Genomic DNA, 20,476 nt, shown 5'->3' on the forward strand with positions numbered 1-20,476 from the left:
ATATTTATAAACTAAGATGTAATCAAACTATTCACATTGCTGTTATCACAAGTATTAAAATTAAATTAGGAGGCATTGAAGTTGGCACAATATGTTAATGAATGTCAGCACAAAACGATGGGACAGAACATGGTTCCTATCTGGCCCTCTGCCTGAGTTAATCACCTGAAGGAAATTTTTCATCAGGTAGGTCTTTCCCATAAGGATTTGTGCTGCCATGTAATCATATGATACTAAAAAAATTTTATTAATGAATACATTTTATTGTTAAAACCCCAAGGAGCTACAGAGGCTGTAAATATCAACCTGAAATCAAGCTCAGATTAGTAGTCAGCATGACTGCCTCTGGACTCAGGTACCATCACTTCAGTTCTGTACAACAGGTGGGTTCTTTGCCAAATGTGTGTTTCTTGTGAAGCATGGTTTACATTAGGGAAAGAAGTTGTGCTGCTTAATCATGGTGACACCCAAGCTTTCTGAAGGCTTTTGACTTAATGTTTTCTGTTGGTACCAGTGCTTTAAAGTTAATCTTTTCAGTGATTGCAAGATGAGGACAAGAAGAGGATGAGTGGAATGTATCATTTGGTATGCCAAAGGCAAAACAAAACCACAGTGTAAATGTTAGAGGCATCTTATACAACACTTTATTTAAAATGATGTTCTTTAATGACTCACGTCCTTTATAGTGAATCATGGCTAAGATTCACAGTTTTCTGTGGTATTATTAAGGAATACACTCAAGTAGATCACAAACTTCAACGTGTATCTTTATGAGTCACAATTGAGATAAGATGCGTTAAACTTGAAATCTTATTTTATATTAATTGTATTAGTTTATATTGAGTATATTTTTCTTTTTTGATTCCCACTGATCATAGTTTTTAAATTTTTTTCAATGAAAAATCCTCATACAATGCACCATGCTATTCTTTTTCTTTAGTATGCTATGGTAAAATAGAAGGTATGAGTAAATAAAATTTTAAAAAAATCAGATGATTGAAAAGGGGGAAATTAAGTGGAAAAAAAAGTAACAAAGACAGGAGAGAGAAGTAAATAGAAACATATGTGCATACGAATGGAGAGTAGAATTCTCAATGCAAAGAGAGAAAATAATGTTTACTTCATTAATCATATCTTGAATTTTAAAGTGATGGTCATTTCTTTCCATGTCATCACCAATGTTATTTTTTTCAGCATCTGAAAACCATGGGATTCACAAACCAAACAGCTGTTACTAACTTTCTCCTCCTGGGCCTCTCAAGTGACCCAGAATTGCAACCTGTCATGTTTGGACTGTTTCTGTCCATATACCTGGTCACAATGATTGGGAATCTGTTCATAATCTTGTCCATTATTTCAGATTCTCATCTCCATACTCCCATGTACTATTTTATCTGCAACCTCTCCTTGACTGATCTCTGTACAAGCACCACAATAATCCCAAAGATGCTGGAGAACATCCAAGAACAGAATCTAAGCATATCCTTTGCAGGATGCCTCACCCAGGCTTGCTTTGCCATGCTTTTTGCTAGTCTGGAATGCTGCCTCCTTGCAGCAATGGCGTATGATCGCTACGTGGCCATTTGCTACCCCTTGAGGTACACAGTCATCATGAACTGGCGTATGTGTAGCCTACTCACCCTGTTCTCCCTGCTCAGTAGCACTATAAACGCATTACTTCTCAGCCTCACGGTGCTGTGGCTGTCCTTCTGCAAAGAGCTGGAAATTCCCCACTTCTTTTGTGAAATTACCCAGGTCATCAAGGCAGCCTGTTCTAGCACATTCATCAACAATGTACTGATATATATTGCAGGTTTAACATTTGGTGGCATTACTTTTGCTGGAATCATTTTCTCTTACACTGAAATTGTCTCCTCTGTCCTGAAAATACCATCTGTTCAAGGAAGATATAAAGCCTTTTCCACCACGGGGTCTCATCTGTCAGTTGTTTCTTTATTCTACGGGACAGGTTTAGGTGTATGCATTAGCTCAGCAGTAACTAACTCTCGTAGGATAACAGCAACGGCATCAGTAATGTACACTGTGGTGACACAGATGCTGAACCCCTTCATCTACAGCTTAAGGAACAAAGATATGAAGCAAGCCTTGAAGAAACTCATAGGTAGGATGACTTCTTTTCTATAAATATGTTGTCTTCTTTGAATAATTCCTATAGTTAAATCACTGTAACAGGATTTCTGACTATCCCTTCACTAGTCCTTTCAAATTCAGTGAATGGCATGATGTGGAATAAATTTAATCTTGTGTTATTACCTTTTTTCCTGTATTTATGTATGCTTGTAAAATTGTCTCAACTCTATTATCGATTTCTCATGTTTCAAAATCTGGGACAAAATGTGTGGGTGTTTTCTGTATCTGTATATTGCATAAATGTGAAACATATATGTGTATTTGTAAATATGTGTCCATTAATATGTATATATACTTGTATATATAGCAATATATGGAATATTAATGTTATTGACAAGTAAAAGTTATACATATTTGTAAAGTACAAGAATGTGGAGACACAGAACTGGCTTAGAGTGCAGGCTCTCATCCTGGGACAGATGAGACGAAGTTGAGAAATGACTGCTTGGCAGACCAAGCATAGATGGAAACATACTTTCTCTGTTCATTTCTCAAAGTTCTGTCAGAATCTGTACCTTTGATAAGGTAGTTGCTTTTGAGCTCAATTCATCATGCTCCACCAGAAATAGGTTAAGAAAGGGCTTTGCCTCTTTATAGTTTTTTCTTTATAGTACTTTTTATTCTTTATACTGCTTTTTATTGAGACATTGTTTTATGCAGGGTGAGGTAAGAGTATCTCATACATGAGTAAGGGGGTTTTGAGGGTTGAGGTAATGCTTTTCAGTCTATATAAAAGTCCATGCAAAATAAAGCTTCTTATACAGTTGTTCATACTCTGCATGCCCTGTGTCCTGATTTGCAAGAGACCCTTACCCAGGATCCCAATGCACTAGACATTGACACAAGAAGACATTTAAACACATGTAGAAAATGTGTAATGATCAGATCATGGTAATTTGGCAAAGTGCTACTTTCAATATTTACCATTCATTTCCGTCAATAAGATTGAAACTTATTTGAGTTTATGTCATTCATTTTTGTCAGTCATAGTAACGAATGCTAGAAGTTAATCAATCTAACGTGAATATACTCATGTATTTGTTAACCATTCTCTGTCTGTTCCTTACCCATATCTTTCCAAACTTGTCATAATCAGTATTATTTTATCTGCTGTGAAATCAGTTTTGCCTTTGATGTGTAAGTGAGAAAATATGGCAATTGTTTTTTGTCTCAATTTTCACTTGATAAGATAGCTTCTAATATAATTAATATTGCCTAAGAGAATTATAAATGAATTTTTGAGGAATAGAATTTTATTGTGTCTATGTGTCATTTTTTCCTTTACAATTATATCCACTGAGAATTGCTTATTCATTTCTTATATAACTGCTGTATTGTACAACTGGATGAAAATCCATACATTCCTCATAAACATGTATCTATGTTCCTTTAGAATTGTACTTATTTTTGGAATAGTTTTACAAAATGGTACTTGTCCTGATAGCTTTTAAGAAACATCATAGTGATATCAGAAGCATTTAGCAAATTAATCAACAATGGATTACAAAAAATCAAGTTTCTCTGTAGTGTCATTGCCATTTCTTGCTATAAATAGATAGTCATTGGATGCCATTCTAACTCAGGTGATATGGCAATGAAATTTATACAGATTTTTTTGGTTGTTAGAATGACATTGAACCATTTTTAATAAAGCTGTTCATCTTTGGTATCTATTATTTTGAGTAAATCATACTCAACTCATTTATTTAGTATTTAGCTGAAATCTGTGGGCTTTTTTTTCTGTTGAATTCCTTTTATTTTCTGGCTGTGACCCATATTATTTTATGTGTCTGTATCAGTGTAAAATGGAGGCCAATTGTTAAATGTACTGAGGCAATTTTCAAACCTATTAAGTGATTTGTGCCCCATTCATTAAGGTCAGGTCAAATGCAACCCAGATGAGGCCCCAAGAGGAGGAGAAGGTAAGATTTTTTTTTTGCATTGAAATTTATGTTTTTTATTTTTTTAACAATTTTCAATGTGAAAGTGTGCTTCACATGAAATTTGGAATAAAACAACAGATAAAAAATGAAAAAATGATCCATACCAAATAGTACCTTAAGGAACAATAATCATCTTAATAATAAAACTATGTTTTGTATTTAATTTACTTTAATATTATAAACCTCATGCATGTAGTATTAAGCCACAACAACAAAGCCACATTGAACAGACAGAAGTTAAGAAGGAAGAAAGAGAAATCAATAAAACTATTTTTTTTAATTATTCATTTTTCATACTCTTCCTGGAGACTTGGTGATCATCCGTACAATTGCACACTTTCACAGAAATAGGTACAATTGATTCTGATGTGTCTAATTAAGGCTTTTTCTAGCAGATTACTTTTGTTCTTCATTACTCTCCAAAGGCAGGAAGGTATTACATTTCATTACATATTTTTCTGAAAGAACAATAGAACAAAGTGGTCACACCACCTTGTCAGTGTTCCTTTCATGACAATTGACAACACTGTTTCAAAAATTATCAGCATAAGCAGAAATAATATATTAGGGCTCAGAAAAATGCTGTGCAATATTGAATAAAACATTTTAAGGGCTCCCCTTAAAATGTGCAAATCTCCTCTTATTTATTTATTTATTTATTTATTAAAAATTTCCACCTTCTCCTCTCCTCCCATTTCCCTCACACTCCCCACTCCCCCTACCCTTCCCTCTCCAGTCCTAAGAGAAGTCAGGGTGTCCTGCCTTGTGGGAAGTCCAAGGTACTCCCCCTTCCATCCAGGTCTAGGAAGGTGAGCTTCCAAACAAACTAGGCTCCCACAAAGCCATTCCATGCGGTAAAATCAAAACTCAGTGCCACTGTCCTTGGCTTCTAAGTCATCCCTCTGAATGTCAACCACATTCAGAGAGTCCAGTTTGGTCACATGCTCCATCAGTCTCAGTCCAGCTGACCTTGGTGAGCTCCCGTTGGATCACTCCCACCCTCTCAGTGGGTGGACGCACCCCTCACGGTCCTGACATCCTTGCTCATGTTGTCCCTCCTTCTGCTCCTCATTTGGACCTTAGGAGCTCAGTCCAATGCTTCAATGTGGGTCTCTGTCTCTATCTTCATCCATCACCAGATGAAGGTTCTATGGTGATATGCAAGATATTCATCAGTGTGGCTATAAGATAAGGCCAAATCAGGCACCCTCTCTTTAGCTGCCCAAGAAACAAGCTGGGGACATCTCCTTGGACACCTGGGAACCCCTCTAGAGTCAAGTCTCTTGCCAACCCTAAAATGGCTCCCTTAATTAAGATATCTACTTCCCTGATACCATATCCACCCTTCCTCCATCCCAACCATCCCATTCCCCCAAGCTCTCCCCATCCTCCCCTTCTCCTTTCTTTCTCCCCATCTCCCCTTAGCCCCACCCCACCTCCAGCCCTCGTGCTCCAAACTTTTGCCTGGCAATCTTGTCTACTTCCAATATCCAGGAGGATATTGGAAACTATATGTTTTTCTTTGGGTTCACCTTTTTATTGAGCTTCTCTAGTATCATGAAATATAGGATCAATATTCTTTATTTATGGCTAGAATCCACTTATGAGTAAGTACATACCATATTCATCTTTTTGTGTCTGAGTTACCTCACTAACAATAGTGTTTTCTATTTTCAACCATTTGCATACAAAATTCAAGATGTCATTGTTTTTACTGATAAGTAGTACTCTAATGCATATATACTCCACACTTTCTTTATCCATTCTTCCATTGAGGGACATCTAGGTTGTTTCTAGGTTCTGGCTATTACAAATAATGCTTCTATGAACATATTTGAACAAATACTTTTGTAATATGATAGCGTATCTGTTGGGTATATTCCCAAGAGTGGTATTGCTGGGTCCTAGGGTAGGTTGATCCTTAATTTCCTGAGAAACTGCCACACTTATTTCCTAAGTGGTTGCACAAGTTTGCATTCCCATCAGCAGTGGATGAGTGTTCCCCTTACTCCACATCCTCTCCAGCAAAGGCTAGCATTGGTGTTTTTGATTTTAGCCATTCTGACTGGTGTAAGATGGTATCTCAAAGTTGTTTTGATTTGCATTTCCCTGATCGCTAAGGAGGTAGAGCATGACCTTAAGTGTCTTTTGGCCATTTGAACTTCTTCTGTTGAGAATTCTCTGTTCAATTCAGCACCCCATTTTTTAATTGGGTTAATTAGCATTTTAAAGTTTAGTTTCTTGAGGTCTTTATATATTTTGGAGATCAGACCTTTGTCTCATGTGGGGCTGGTGAAGATCTTCTCCCAATCAATAGGTTGCCTTTTTGACTTAATGACAGTGTCCTTTGCTTTACAGAAGCTTCTCAGTTTCAGGAGGTCCAATTTATTCAATGTTGCTCTTATTGTCTGTGCTACTGGGGTTATACATAGGAAGTGGCCTCCTGTGCCCATGTGTTGTAGAGTACTTCCCACTTTCTCTTCTATCAGGTTCAGTGAGTTCAGATTAGTATTGACATCTTTAATCTATTTGGACTTGAGTTTTGTGCATAGTGGTAGATATGGATCTATTTTTATTCTTCAACATGTTGACATCCAGTTATGCCAACACTATTTGTTGCAGATGCATTCTTTCTTCCATTGTATACTTTTAGCTCTTTTGTCAAAAATCAGGTGTTCATAGGCTTGTGGGTTAAAATCTGGGTCTTTTATTCGATTCCATTGGTTGACTTCTCTGTTTTCATGCCAATACCAAGCTGTTTTCAATACTGTAGCTCTGTAATAGAGTTTGAAGTCAGAGATGGTAATGCCTCCAGACGTTCCTTTATTGTATAAGATTGTTTTAGCTATTTTGGGTTCTTTTTTCATCTAAAGTTGATTATTGTTCTCTCAAGGTCTGTGAAGAATTTTGTTGGGATTTTAATGGGGATTGCATTGACTCTATAGAGTGTCTTTGGTAGAATTGCCATTTTTACTATGTTGATCCTCCCAATCCAAGAGCAAGGGAGATCCTTCCATTTTCTTGTGTTCTCTTCAATTTATTTCTTCAAAGACTTAAAGTTCTTGTCAAATAGATCTTTCACTTTCTTGGTTAGAGTTATCCCAGGATACTTTATGCTATTTGTGGCTACCATAAAAGATGAAGTTTCTCTGATTTCCCTCTCTGCTTCTCCATCCTTTGTGTATAGAAGGGCTACTAATTTTTTTTAGTTGATCTTATAACCTGTCAAATCACTGAAGGTATTTATCAGCTGTTGGAGTTCTTTGGTAGAGTTTTGGGGGTCACTAATGTACACTATCATATCTTCTGCAAATAATAAAAGTTTGACTTCTTCCTTTCTGATTCAAATCCCCTTGATCTCCTTATGTTGTCTTATTGCTATTGCTAGAACTTCAAGAACTATGCTGAAGAGATATGGTGAGAGTGGACAGCTTTGTCTTATTCCTGATTTTAGTGGAATGGCTTTGAGTTTCTTTCCATTTAATGTGATATTAGCTGTTTGTTTGCTATATATTGCTTTTATTATATTTAGGTATGATCCTGTATCCTTAGCCTCTCCAAAATTTTTATCATAAAGGGGTTTTGAATTTTGTCAAATGCTTTTTCCGCAACTAATGAAATGATAACATGTTTTTTTTCTTTCAGTTTATTTATATGATGGATTACATTGATAAATTTGCATATGTTGAACCAGCCCTGCATCTCTGGGATGAAGCATAATTGATCGTAATGGATAACTTTTTAAATGTGTTCTTGGATTCTGTTTGCCAGACTTTTAATGAGAATTTTTGCATTGACTTTCATGAGTGAGATTGGTCTGTAATTCTCTCTCTCCCTCTCTCTTTTTTTTTTTTTTTGGATTTTTGAGACAGGGTTTCTCCGTAGCTTTTGGTTCCTGTCCTGGAACTAGCTCTTGTAGACCAGGCTGGCCTTGAACTCACAGAGATCTGCCTGCCTCTACCTCCCGAGTGCTGGGATTAAAGGCGTGCGCCACCAATGCCCAGCTTGTAATTGTCTTTCATGGTTGGGTCTTTGTGTGGTTTTGGAATCAGGGTGACTGTACCTTCATAAAAAGAGTTTGGCAATGACTCTTCTGTTTCTATTATGTGAAACACATTAAGGATTATAGATATCAGCTCTTCTTGGAAGTTCTGATAAAATTCTGCATTAAAACCATCTGGTCCTTGGCTTTTTTGGTTGGGAGTTTTTTATGACAGCTTCTATTTCCTCATGAATTATAGGTCTATTTAAATTGTTCACCTGCTCTTGATTTAATTTTGGTAAATGGTACTTATATAAAAACTAGTTCATTTATTTTACATTTTCCAACTTTGTGGCATATAAGCTTTTGTAGTAAGACCTAATGATTCTCTGAATTTCCTCAGTGTCTGTTGTTAAATATTAGTATAGCTATACTTGTTTGTTCTTTGTTCTGTTTGATTGAAAAACCTTTTCCCAACCCTTTACTCTCAGTAGATGTCTATATTTGTGGTTGAGGTGTGTTTCTTGTAAACTGCAGAATGTTAGATCCTGTTTTCACCTCAAATTTCTTAGCATGTGCCTTTTTATAGGTAAATTGAGTCCGTTGATATTAAGTGATATTAATGAACAGTGGTTGTTATCTCCTGTTATTTTTTTTTTTTTGGTAATAGAGTTTGTGTGTTCCCCTTCTTTGAGTTGTGCTGGTAAAGGGCTGCTAATCTAGATTTGTGGTTAAGTATTGTTTAAATTTGTTTTTATCCTGGAATATTTATTTTCTCCATTGATGGTGAATGAAAGCTTGGCTGGGTATAGTAGTCTGGGGTTACATCTGTGGTCTCTTATTTTCTGCAGCACATCTATCCAAGACCTCTGGATTTCATGGTTTCCATAGAGAAGTCAGGTGTACGTCTGATAGATTTACCTTTATATGTTACTTGACCTTTTTCCTTTGTAGCTCTTAATATTCTTTCTTTATTCTGTATGTTTTGTGTTTTGATTATTATATGGCAAGAGGATTTTTTTGATCCAGTCTATTTGGTGTTCTATATGCTTCTTGAACCTTCATAGGAATATCTTTCTTTATTGTGGGAAAGTTATCTTCTATAATTTTGTTGAATATATTTTCTGGGCCTTTGGGCTGTAATTCTTCTCCTTCTTCTACCTCTATTATTCTTAGGTTTGTTATTCTTATGGTGTTCCAGATTTTCTGGATGTTTTGTGATACGAATTTGTTGGATTTGCTGTTTTCTTTGATCGGTGTGTTTATTTTCTCTATAGTGTCTTCAGCATCTGAGATTCTTCTACCTCTTGTATTCTGTTGGTTATGTTTGTCTCTGTTTGTTTACCTAGATTTTCCATATCCAGCCGGCCCTCGGTTTGTGTTTTCTTCATTGCCTCCATTTCAGTTTTCAAACCTTGAATTGTTTCCATTATCTGTTTGATTGTTTTTTCTTGGTTTCCTAGGGTATCTTTTAGGAATTTATTCATTTCTTCCAACTTTTTATTATTCTTCTCATCCATGTCTTTAAGGGAGTTTTTCACATCCTGTTTAAGGCACTCTATCTCTTTCATAATGTCTATTTTTTCTACTTCTTCTGAATTAGGGTGTTCAAGTCTTCCTGTTGTATGTTCACTCAGTTCTGGTGTTATCATGATGTTTTTCAGATTGTTGGGGGAATTCTTGCCTTGGCGCCTGCCCATGTCTTCCTTCAAATGTTCTGATGGATTTTCTGGTACAGCATCAGGGCCACTCTCTGGCCAGGGACCTCAGAGACAAAAGCTTGCTGCCAATATGAGGAGTTTTTATGTTGTGATAAAGAAACAACTATTGAAATGATATATTGATACCAACAAACATAATAACATGGAAAGGGAAAGCTTATAGAACCTGAATCCAGGACATTTTTTACTGTTGATTGATGTGGAGAGATAGGCTCTAGTCAGTTGGTCCTGGGATGCAATAAAGAATAAGTTGAGAAAGTAAAAAGTATCAAGCAATTAATTATCATTCCAGTTTTCATTTGTTCCTGCTCCAGGTTCTTGCTTTCTTAAGTTCCAGCCATGATTGCCTTTGTGGTAGACTATGATGTTAAAGTCGATGTAAAATACCTTTCCTCTATAAGGTGCTTATGGATTCTGGTATTTAATCACAATAATATAAATTATGGATGAAAATGTGAATCAGAGTTATGGAATATTGCATTGACAGGCATAACCATTTATTTTGTTGAGAATTGTGGTGGCATATGATCATGGAATTGAAAAAACTATTGAATCCTCAGAGCACAGAGTTCAATGGCTAATTATGTAGGTAACTGGGTGATAAGAATGTTAAGAGCAATGCAAACAATGGATCCATATCTTGCAAAGTTAGGAGAACAGTTTGAGTACTCATTGATCATCCTCTTTTATACCTTGAATAAAAACAAGCAAAGAAACAAACAAAAGCATTAACATGAATTCTCTCCCTTACTGGGACCACTGGAACAAAGAAACAAAAAAAAAAAAACATTAACATGAATTCTCTGCCTTGCTGGGACCATTGGACTGGTCAAGACTGACTGAAGAATCAGCTGTGATTAAGGATGGTAGCATCATTAAGGAAAAGTCTTCTGATAAGTGCCCTTTCAATATTATGGCTATGTAGGTAAGACCTGAATAAGGACAAAACCAACAGACATGCTAAATAGGAAGCAGAGAAACTTGTGGGGCTAAACCACTGGACAAATAATGACAGGTATGTAAAGGATGATGAGTGAGAAACAACAGTGTTCCTCCAGGAATAAGCCTCCTGTTTGGTTATGTAGTATTAAGCAGTGATGTGGGATTGCCATCTATATGCCACGAATACCATTGGTTAATAAAGAAGCTGCTTTGGGCCTATTGCAGTGCAGAATTGGGCAGGGAAGGAATTCTAAACAGATAGAGGAGGAAAGTAAATGGAGTCAGAGAGAAGCCATGTAACCTCCATAGGAGAGAGATGCTGGTTGTTGGATGGAACCAACACAACCACCTGGTGATCCACAGATTAATAGAAATGGGTTAATTTAAGATACATGTTATAGCCAATAAAAGGTGAGAGGTAATAGTCCAAGCAGGGTTCTATAATACAATTTATATGTAATTACTTCAGATCTGTGATGTGGGATTTCCATCTGTATGCTGTGATTACCATTAATGAATAAATAAACTGCCTTGGCCTGTTGACAGGGCAGAACTTAGGTAGATGGGGAAAACTGGACTGAATGCTGGGAGAAGGAAGGTGAAGAGGGAGACACCATAGAGTTGCTGCCAGAGATAGATGTGCTGAAAATTTGCTAGTAGGTCACAACCTTATGGTGATATACAGATTAATTTAAATGGGATAAATTAATATTTAATATTAATATTTAATAGTTAGAAAATTTAATAGTTATTTAATAGTTATATTTAATAGCAAATAAGAAACTAGAGCTAATGGGCCAAGCAGTGATTTAATTAAAACAGTTTCTGTGTGGTTATTTCAGTTCTGGGCAATCAGGATGAAAAAATGGCTTCTTGCTACAAATTGGTGCCCACATGGCCAACTAAAATTCACTTAAAAACTTGAGAGAGTTTGAAAAGGAATTCTAGACACAAAGTACAGAGTTTAACACAGCTTCTTGCTGTTTTCTGGTGGCATACAGTAGCTCCCTTAAGAGAGGTTTTCCTGATGCAGCCATAGCAGGAAACAAACACACCATTTTGAAATGCTGGCTTTCTGGGCCATGCTGCCAGCATGAACTCTGACTCTTTCAGGCAGGAGGTCTGGCTATAGAGCATTTGAATGGGGTTTGTGAGCAGACTGCTACAGTTTGCTTAATGGCCACATGGACTGGCTGTGTGCCTGAAAGTGAGGCTGGGTGTATGGCTCTCAAAGGTGTGAGCAATCCCACTATATTGGAATGGGCATGAGAAGCAAGAGGCACCATATATACCCTAGTAATGTCACAGCTTAGATTCTTAAGTGCTTAGCATTTTAAGAAGTGCTTCTGGCCAGAAAATAATTACATATATGAAATAAAGACAAATCCAGATTTTAAGAAAAAGACCTATAAATGGGTCACAGTGTTGGATAAATGTATGTAAGCTTGGGACAGAGAAGAAAAATAATATAGACAGTTATAAAAGGAAGTAAATGGTTTTTTTAAAAAGTAAAGTCTTTAAAAGAACAGAGTATAGACAGTCATTGATTAAAAGGAATAAACAAAGAATAAGCCATGTAAAGATGGAAAACTCACAGAGAGTCTGAATTATATATATTATTGTGCTTTCTTTGAATTTTTTGACTGTGAAGGAACTAAGTACAGAGAGACATTTTATTGTATAGGCTACTAAGCAAACCAGCATGTATATTTAAAAGGTATTCTGACTTCCAAACATGGGTCTAAAGATACATTGCTTTACTATTGGAAATGTACCCAAAAGATGCACAATCATACTACAAAAACATTTGTTCAACTATGTTCATAGCAGCATTATTTGTAATAGCCAGAACCTGGAAACAACCTAGATGCCCCTCAGTGGAAAAATGGATAAAGAAGGTGTGGCACATATACACTTTAGAGTTCTACTCAGTAGTAAAAAACAATGACATCTTGAATTTTGTATGAAAATGGATGGAAATAGAAAGCACTATCCTGAGTGAAATAACCCAGATCCAAAAAGTTGAATATGGTATGTACTCACTCATTAGTGGACTCTAGCCATAAACAAGGGACATTAAGCCTGTAGTTCACAAGCCTACAGAACTCAAATAACAAGGAGAACTCAAAGAAAAACATATATAGATTCTCCTAGAAATTGGAAGCAAACAAGATCACCAGGCAAAAGTTGGGGGCATGGTGGGTAGAAGTGTGTGTGGGGGGGGGTAGAGGGAAGATGAGTTGGGGAGAGAGAAGGGAGAAGGAAAAGACTGGGGAGAGCTTAGGGGAGTGGGAAGGTAGAGATGGAAGAAGGGCAGATATAGGAGCAGGGAAGAAGATATCTACATTAAGGGAGCCATTTTAGGGTTGGCAAGAGACTTGGCTCTAGGGGGACCCCAGGTGTCCACAGGGATGACCCCAGCTATGTCCTTGGGCAGCAGAGGAGAGGGTGCCTGAACTGTCCTTGCCCCATTATCACACTGATGAATATCTCAAATATCACCGTAGAATTTTCATCCAGCAACGGATGGAGATAGAGACAGAGACCCTCATCAGAGTAATGGACTGAGCTCCTAAGGTCCAGTTGAAGAGAAGAATAAGGGAGAAGACAAGCAAGGAAGTCAGGACCGTAAGGGGTTGGTTCACCCACTGAGGCAGTGTGCCTGTTCTAAAGGGAGCTCACCAAATCCAGCTGGACCTGGACTGAATGAGCATGTGATCAAACCAGACTCTCTGAATATGACTGATAATGGAGGATTACTGGGAAGCCACTGATAAAGGCACTGGGACTTGTTTCTACTACATGTACTGGCTTTTTGGGACCCTAGTCTATTTGGATGCACAGCTTCCTAGGCCTGGATGTAGGGGGGACTTGGACTTTCCAAAGGGCAAGGTTCTCTGCCCTCTCTTAAAGAGTGGGGAAGAAAGTAATAGGAGGAGGGGAGGAAGTGTAAATTTTTGAATGGAAAAAAAAATATATTGCTATGGAAAAGAAGTTCTTCTCTTGTTCCCATAGAGGATGAGAACCTATGGATTGTTTCAGACTGGTGTGGTTTGATGGAATAAGACACCCTAAAAGGTTGCCTTGAACATCCCTTAAAAATTTACTTCACTACAACTGCTGACTGATATGAACCTAGCACATAGAATACACCATAAAAGATCTGATTAACAGCACCCCCAATAAACAGGGAGCAGTATGAAAAAAACTATATTCCCAAATATTTTCTATAAATGTTTGTTTACATTTAAAGGGGGATATGATATAGATATGAATACTTTGCATTGGTGTGGATCTCAGTTTATTGATACAAATATAAGATCAATTATGTTATATGTATATGTATTCCTGATCTTGATTAAGGTATTGTGTTCATTTAAAAATGTAATGTATAATTAAGAATTATAAGTTAATAGATAATCATGTATAATAGTCAAGCTTGTAGTCATCTTAGTTAGATTTTAGAATTATAGAGATATATTTCAATTAGATAGGTATTCTTCAAATGTTTCAGAGACCTTCAGAATATGGCATTTAAAATGTTTTAATAACTTAGGACGTTTCATGTCAATGAGACACATCTGCTCCTGGTAGCACAAGCTACTTCAGGAGGAAGATGGGCATTGAAGATGTTCCTTACGGAGTTGGTTAGCCATTTGGGCACAAAACTGCTCTTGCCTAGACTGCTTCATAGTATGTTGTAAAAACTGGACATGCAGAACCCACAGAGAGATGACTGCTGAATTTGATTGCCCAAAGATGAGAGGATTAACAGAGTTCCTGATGCATGAAAGAGTAGACCAAGCATTCTTCAGTACACAGAAGTGACTTACAAACTGCCAAAACAGGCTGAACTGTCTTTAAAATTTCCTATTTCATGGAAAGTCTGCTGGATACTATGGGCCAGTAGACTGAAGATGGATGCCCTAACTGTACAGAAGAACTTTGGGTGACTATCCAGGCAGTGAGATGTCTCTGTCAGTTCTAGAGATTTGGAAGTTGCTTATAATGTACTTCCTGTTTACTTAAGCAATATTATATCCTTCTGGAGTCTTTAATGGAGTTGAAAAATTTATAATTATAGTTATAGTTTTTCTTAGTTATGATAAAAGATAAAATAGATATAGATATTATAACTGTAATTCTTGCTTGATACCTGTTTTTTTCTATGTAATTTTACTATGTTAAAAATACAACCTTCCTGTAGTGAGAGAGTGAGCAGGCCTGCTTTTTGTCCTGCCTGGCTCCTGCACAGCTAGCTTTACACCCGAAATAACAACACACAAATTGTATTCATTTAAACACTGTCTGGCCCATTAGTTTCAGCCTCTTATCAGCTTATTCTCACATCTTGATTAATCCATTTCTAATAATCTGTGTAGCACCATGAGGTGGTGGCTTACAGGGAAAGATCCGTCTCAGGTTGAAGAATCATTGTGACTGCCTCACTTCCCTTTTTCCCAGCATTCTGTTCTTTTTACTCTATCTATCTGTCTAAATCCTGCCCTATCAAAAAGCCAAGGCAGTTTCTTTATTAACCAATGAGAGTAACACATAGACAGATGACTCTCCTCCATCACCTTCCTTTTTATTTAAACAGAAAAGGGGAGGTACGGTAGGATTTCCCTTTGTATACTGTGATTACCATTAATAAATAAATAAACTACTTTGGCCTGTTGACATGGCAGAACTTAGGTAGGTGGGAAAAACTGGACTGAATCCTGGGAGAAGGAAGACAGAGAGGGAGACATCATGGAGCAACCACCGGAGAGAGACATGTTGAAATTTGCTGGCAGGCCACAACTTTGTGGCAATATTCAAATTAGTAGGAATGGGATAAATCCATATGCAAGAGTTAGCTAATGAAAATGAATAGAAAACCTGGATATTAATCCACATACCTTTGAACACCTGATTTTTGACAAAAAGCAAAAAATATCAAATGGAAAAAAGAAAGCATATTTAACAATTGGTGCTGGCATAACTGGATATCAACAGGTAGAAGAATGAAAATAAAATCATTATCTATCACCATGCACAAAACTCAAGTCCAAATGGATCAAATACCTCAACATAAAGCCAGCTACACTGAACCTTATAGAATAGAAAGTGGGAAGTACACTTGAACACATGGGCATAGGGAACCACTTCCTGAATATAACCCCAGTAGCACAGACACTGAGAGAAACAATTAATAAATGGGAAATCCTGAAACTTAAAAGCTTCTGTAAAGCAAAGGATGTGGTCAACAAGACAAAATGACAACCTAAAGAATGGGAAAGATCTTCACTAACCCCACATCACACAGAGGCCTGATCTCTAAAATATACAAAGAACTCAAGAGACTGATCATCAAAAGAACAAATAATCCAATAAAAAAATGGAGTACAGTCCTAAACAGAGAACTCTCAACATAGGAATCTAAAATGGCTGAAAGACACCTAAGGAAATATTCAGCATCCTTAGTCATCAGAGAAATGCAAATCAAAACAACTCTGAGATTCCATCTTATACCTGTAAGAATGGCCAAGATCAAAACCACGGATGACAACTTATGTTGGAGAGCTTGTGGGGTAAAGGGAACATTCCTGCATTGCTGGTAGGAAAGCAAGGTGGGAAACCCTTTGGATGTCAGAGTGGTGGTTTTAAGAAAATTAGGAAACAACCTTTCTCAAGACTCAGTAATACCACTTTTTGAGTATATATCCAAAGGATGCTCAATCATGCCAGAAGGACATGTGCTCAACTATGTTCATAGCAACGTTGTTTGAAATAGCCACAACTTGGAAACAACCTAAATGCCCCTCAATCAAAGAATGGATAAGGAAAATATGGTACATTTACACAGTGGAGTACTACACAGCAGAAATGAATAACAACATCTTGAATTTATCAGGCAAATGGATGAAGCTAGAAAACATTATTATAAGTGAGGTAACCCAGACACAGAAAAACAATTATCAAATGTACTTGTAGGTGGTTTTTAAACATAAAGCAAAAAAAAAAAAAAAAAAAAAAAAAAAAAAAAAAAAAAAAACCAAACTAGCCTACAGACCACAATCCCAGAGAACTTAGAAAACAATTAGGACACTAAGAGAGACTTACATAGATCTAATCTACATAAGAAGTTAAGAAAAAAAAACCCAAGATCTCCTGAGTAAATTTGGAGCATGGGGACCTTGGGGGAGTATTGAAGTGGGGAGGAAAGAGGGAGGGAGTGGTGCAGAGAAAAATGTAGAACTCAATTAAAATCAGTTTAAAAAAAAATTCATGAACTATTTTTCATTAATTGTTTTGTTGTTATACTTTTTGGTTCCTATCTGTTAATTTTAGTTATTTAATTCGTTTTTATTAGTTAAGCCAAAGTCTATTAATATAATTTAGGTTCTTAAAGAACCAGTGCTAAGAAATTGGTTTTTTTTATACTGTTTTCTTTGTTTGTATGTTTTAATCTCTCATTTAATTATTTTATGCTGTTCAATGGATTTAAATTTGGTTTACTGTTATCTTTTAAATTCTTGTGTTAATAATGAAGTAATTTATTCATTATTAATATTTCCTAAATTTTATATATTTAAAAATAAAATATAGTTACAGTGCTTTCCCTTTCTTCCTTCCCCAAGTCCCTCAAAAATTCGTTCCCTCCAATTACTTCCATGTCCCTCACTCTCAAATATATAAGTGAGTGAGTGTGTGTGTATGTATGCTAAGTCTATTTTTGTTGTTTATATATAGATGCTTTCACTGATGTCCACTTTTTTTTGGAATACCATTCATGGGGCTTATCCTTGAGGAAGGATAATTCTTCCTCCCTCAGCAGTTTCAGCCTGTAATTCTTTATTCAGTGAGGTGAAACCATGAGAGTCTTCCTCTTCTGTGGTAGCATGTCCACTAACATGGGCTTTCTTTTGGCCTAGTTTATGCAACCATTTCAAGAAAAGGCTGTTTCACAGCAGACTTCCTGCAATCCTGGGTTGCACAAATTTTTGTTCCCTTTTCTAAGCATGTCCCAGATCATGGACAGATGAACTATAATCTATTCAGCTGGGATCCTCATGAACCACTATTTTCTGATTTTTTCTCTAGTTGCCATTTTTAATAATAGTTTCTGTTTACTAAAAAGAGATGTTTATTTGTTTGGAGGTGTGTAGCTCAAATGAAAACAAAGAAATAAAAATAAATCTGGCAAAAAGGGTAAACCTGGAAAAAAGCGGGTAAAGCTTCAGAACCTCAGTTGTAACACTGGGACCCACAAAGTGAAAGGAGAGAGCTGATGCCTGAAAACTTCCACATAAACAAAGGCATAAGTATATGATCTATTTCTTATAGTTTCAGGGCCAGTCAAACTAAGATGGTAAATCTTTGCTGAAGGCAGTTAGAGATTTAGATTTCAATAGCCATAAACCAGAAATTTTAAATTTCTATGCTTTCATTTTTTAAAGAAAAATCTATTTAAATATACATAACAAAATGTGTTCTCATCATTGAAGTTACACCATGTTTAACCAATCTTTATATTATACAAACCTGTTAAACCATTGAAATATTCTGATACTTTAATGAAAATAAACATAATGTTATATAAAATTCAGTTACTAAGGTAATAGGTTAACTATAATATAAAACTTTAAAATTAATTTATAGATCTGTATTTCATTTGTTAATATGGTTTTCATGTGTACACATGTGTATGCATGTACAAATGTGTGTGCACACTCATGTAGGTTTGAACATTCATGCTGCTGTGTGCATGAGCACAGAGGACCCATGAATTTCCTGTTGAGTGTCTTCTTCCATCACTTTCCATTTTATCTACTAAGAAAAGTTCTCTTGCTGAACTCAGAGTTATCTAGTTTAGTTAGATACTTTGAAAGGGGGGTGAAAGTTTAATATCCTGTCTCTATCTCTGAGTACTGGGATTATAGCAGCACATCTGCTCAGGTTTTTCTGTGGATTTATGGGGTTTGCAAGAGCAGTGTTTCCTCCATGGAGACACCCTCACAGCCCTCATACATTCTTTCTAATGTTTACGTTTTGAAAATTACAAGAGGTTGTCTCATAAGTGTTATCTTGAAACCTAGGTGTGAATCAATATAAAATTTTACTTCGACTTTAAAATTACTCAGAAGGGGAACCTTCTCTAGCCTCTACCTAATCATTATTAATTTTTTGCTTTATGTAGCTTACATTGTATGCAATAAAATTCATTGTCATATACCCAATGAGAAATGAGTCTGGGATTTAGCAAGATGATTTATATTTTATTTCACAGAATTTTTACCCTTCTGAATGACACTATTCAATCTTATGTAAGTATCATTGTTTTTTTTTTATCATAGATATGTTTGTTCTATTTAGAAACCTGTGCTTTAATGTTGACTGCCTGTGTGTGTCCAAAACCTCATCTATTTAGTACAGGTTTTTCAATTTTGGAGTACATGTGTTTAATAAATGCCCTAATGAGCTTTTGAATTTTATTTTTATGTATTTGAATTATCCTATTTCACTTAATAGATGATCTGCTTAATAATTACAATTAATTTGAATATATTTTACAGATCCAGAGAAATAATTCTAAACAATTTCTGTCACTAAAAAATAAAACTACAAATATATAAAGGAAGTAAAATGTTCAATACTGAGGCTTCATGAGTCTTAAACAAAATACTGTCAATTGCACCATGTTCATGTCTCCCTAGGAACAGTGTCACAGCGTCATTGTTTTCCCTCACTGCCTTCTGCCTGTGTTCATCACAATAACCGATCACACATGAGCCCATGTTATTCCTGTACTTGGTTCTGTTTTTCTTCCAGTAAATGTCGTTAAAGTCTTAATTACCATCACAAAATATAGGGAAAATATTTCCACGATGTTTTTCAGCTCATCCCTAGGAGAATGTGGCATTGGCACATAGCCAGCCTAGACTACCCAGTGAGTTCCATACTAAACTCGGATGTGTAATAAAATTCTTCACCCAAAAAAATAATCTGTTAAAAGCTTAGTTCATTATGAATATAAAAGACATGAGATATGAGAAAAATATTCTGAACACTGTGAACCTGGTGATGAAGGTCAATGATATAGTGCTTGATTAGTATGTACTAAGTACTGTACATAATCTCTAAAACAGAAATAAGGAAAGAAGAAATTATTGTCATAGTATAAATAGTTTAATCAAAAATATTATGTGAGCTGGAAAGATAGGTCAAAGATCAAAGCACCCTCTGCTGTTTCTATAGACTGAAGTTCAGTTCTGAACACCCACACTTTAAATTGTTCAAAATTGCAAGTCTACCTCCAGGTTGTTTAGTGCACACTTCTGGCCTCTGAAAACAAACAGACAGGCAGACACACACACACACACACACACACACACACACACACACACATGCACACACACCACAATAATAAAATAAATCTTAAAGCAGAAACAAAACTGGTAAAAATAGAGTCTTGCTAATAAAGATTACATTCTAATTCTGTAGAAATGGCTCAGTGGTGAGAAGCACTTGTTAATCTTTCAAAGAACAAGAGTTTGGCTCCAGTACCCATAACAGGTGGCTCTCAAGTATCTGTAACAGTTGCTCCAGAGGATCAGATATCTTCCTCTGATCTCTATGGACACTGCATTTCCCTGAACAGAGATTCACAAATATAAATATATTTAAAAATGAAGACCTATATTAAAAACAAAGTTTCAGTATTTAGATGAGTAACAGAATTAGCCTTCCAAATA

The 20,476-nt window shown here is 36.1% G+C and overlaps 1 protein-coding gene across 1 annotated transcript; it reads left to right on the plus strand.

The window, feature by feature from the left end:
• The first annotated feature begins 1,206 nt into the window (after window positions 1-1,206).
• Window positions 1,207-2,145, plus strand: LOC142847272 (olfactory receptor 7G2-like). The gene has a single exon (XM_075967988.1). The coding sequence runs from the start codon at window positions 1,207-1,209 to the stop codon at window positions 2,143-2,145; it is 939 nt and encodes a 312-aa protein (XP_075824103.1).
• Window positions 2,146-20,476: the final 18,331 nt, after the last annotated feature.

This window comes from Microtus pennsylvanicus, chromosome 3 (assembly GCF_037038515.1).
Source record: "Microtus pennsylvanicus isolate mMicPen1 chromosome 3, mMicPen1.hap1, whole genome shotgun sequence".
In the NCBI taxonomy this organism is placed as follows: Eukaryota; Metazoa; Chordata; class Mammalia; order Rodentia; family Cricetidae; genus Microtus; species Microtus pennsylvanicus.

Excerpts from the sequence above, each read along its gene's own strand:
- LOC142847272 (XM_075967988.1), top strand. The coding sequence starts at position 1,207 with ATGGGATTCACAAACCAAACAGCTGTTACTAACTTTCTCCTCCTGGGC.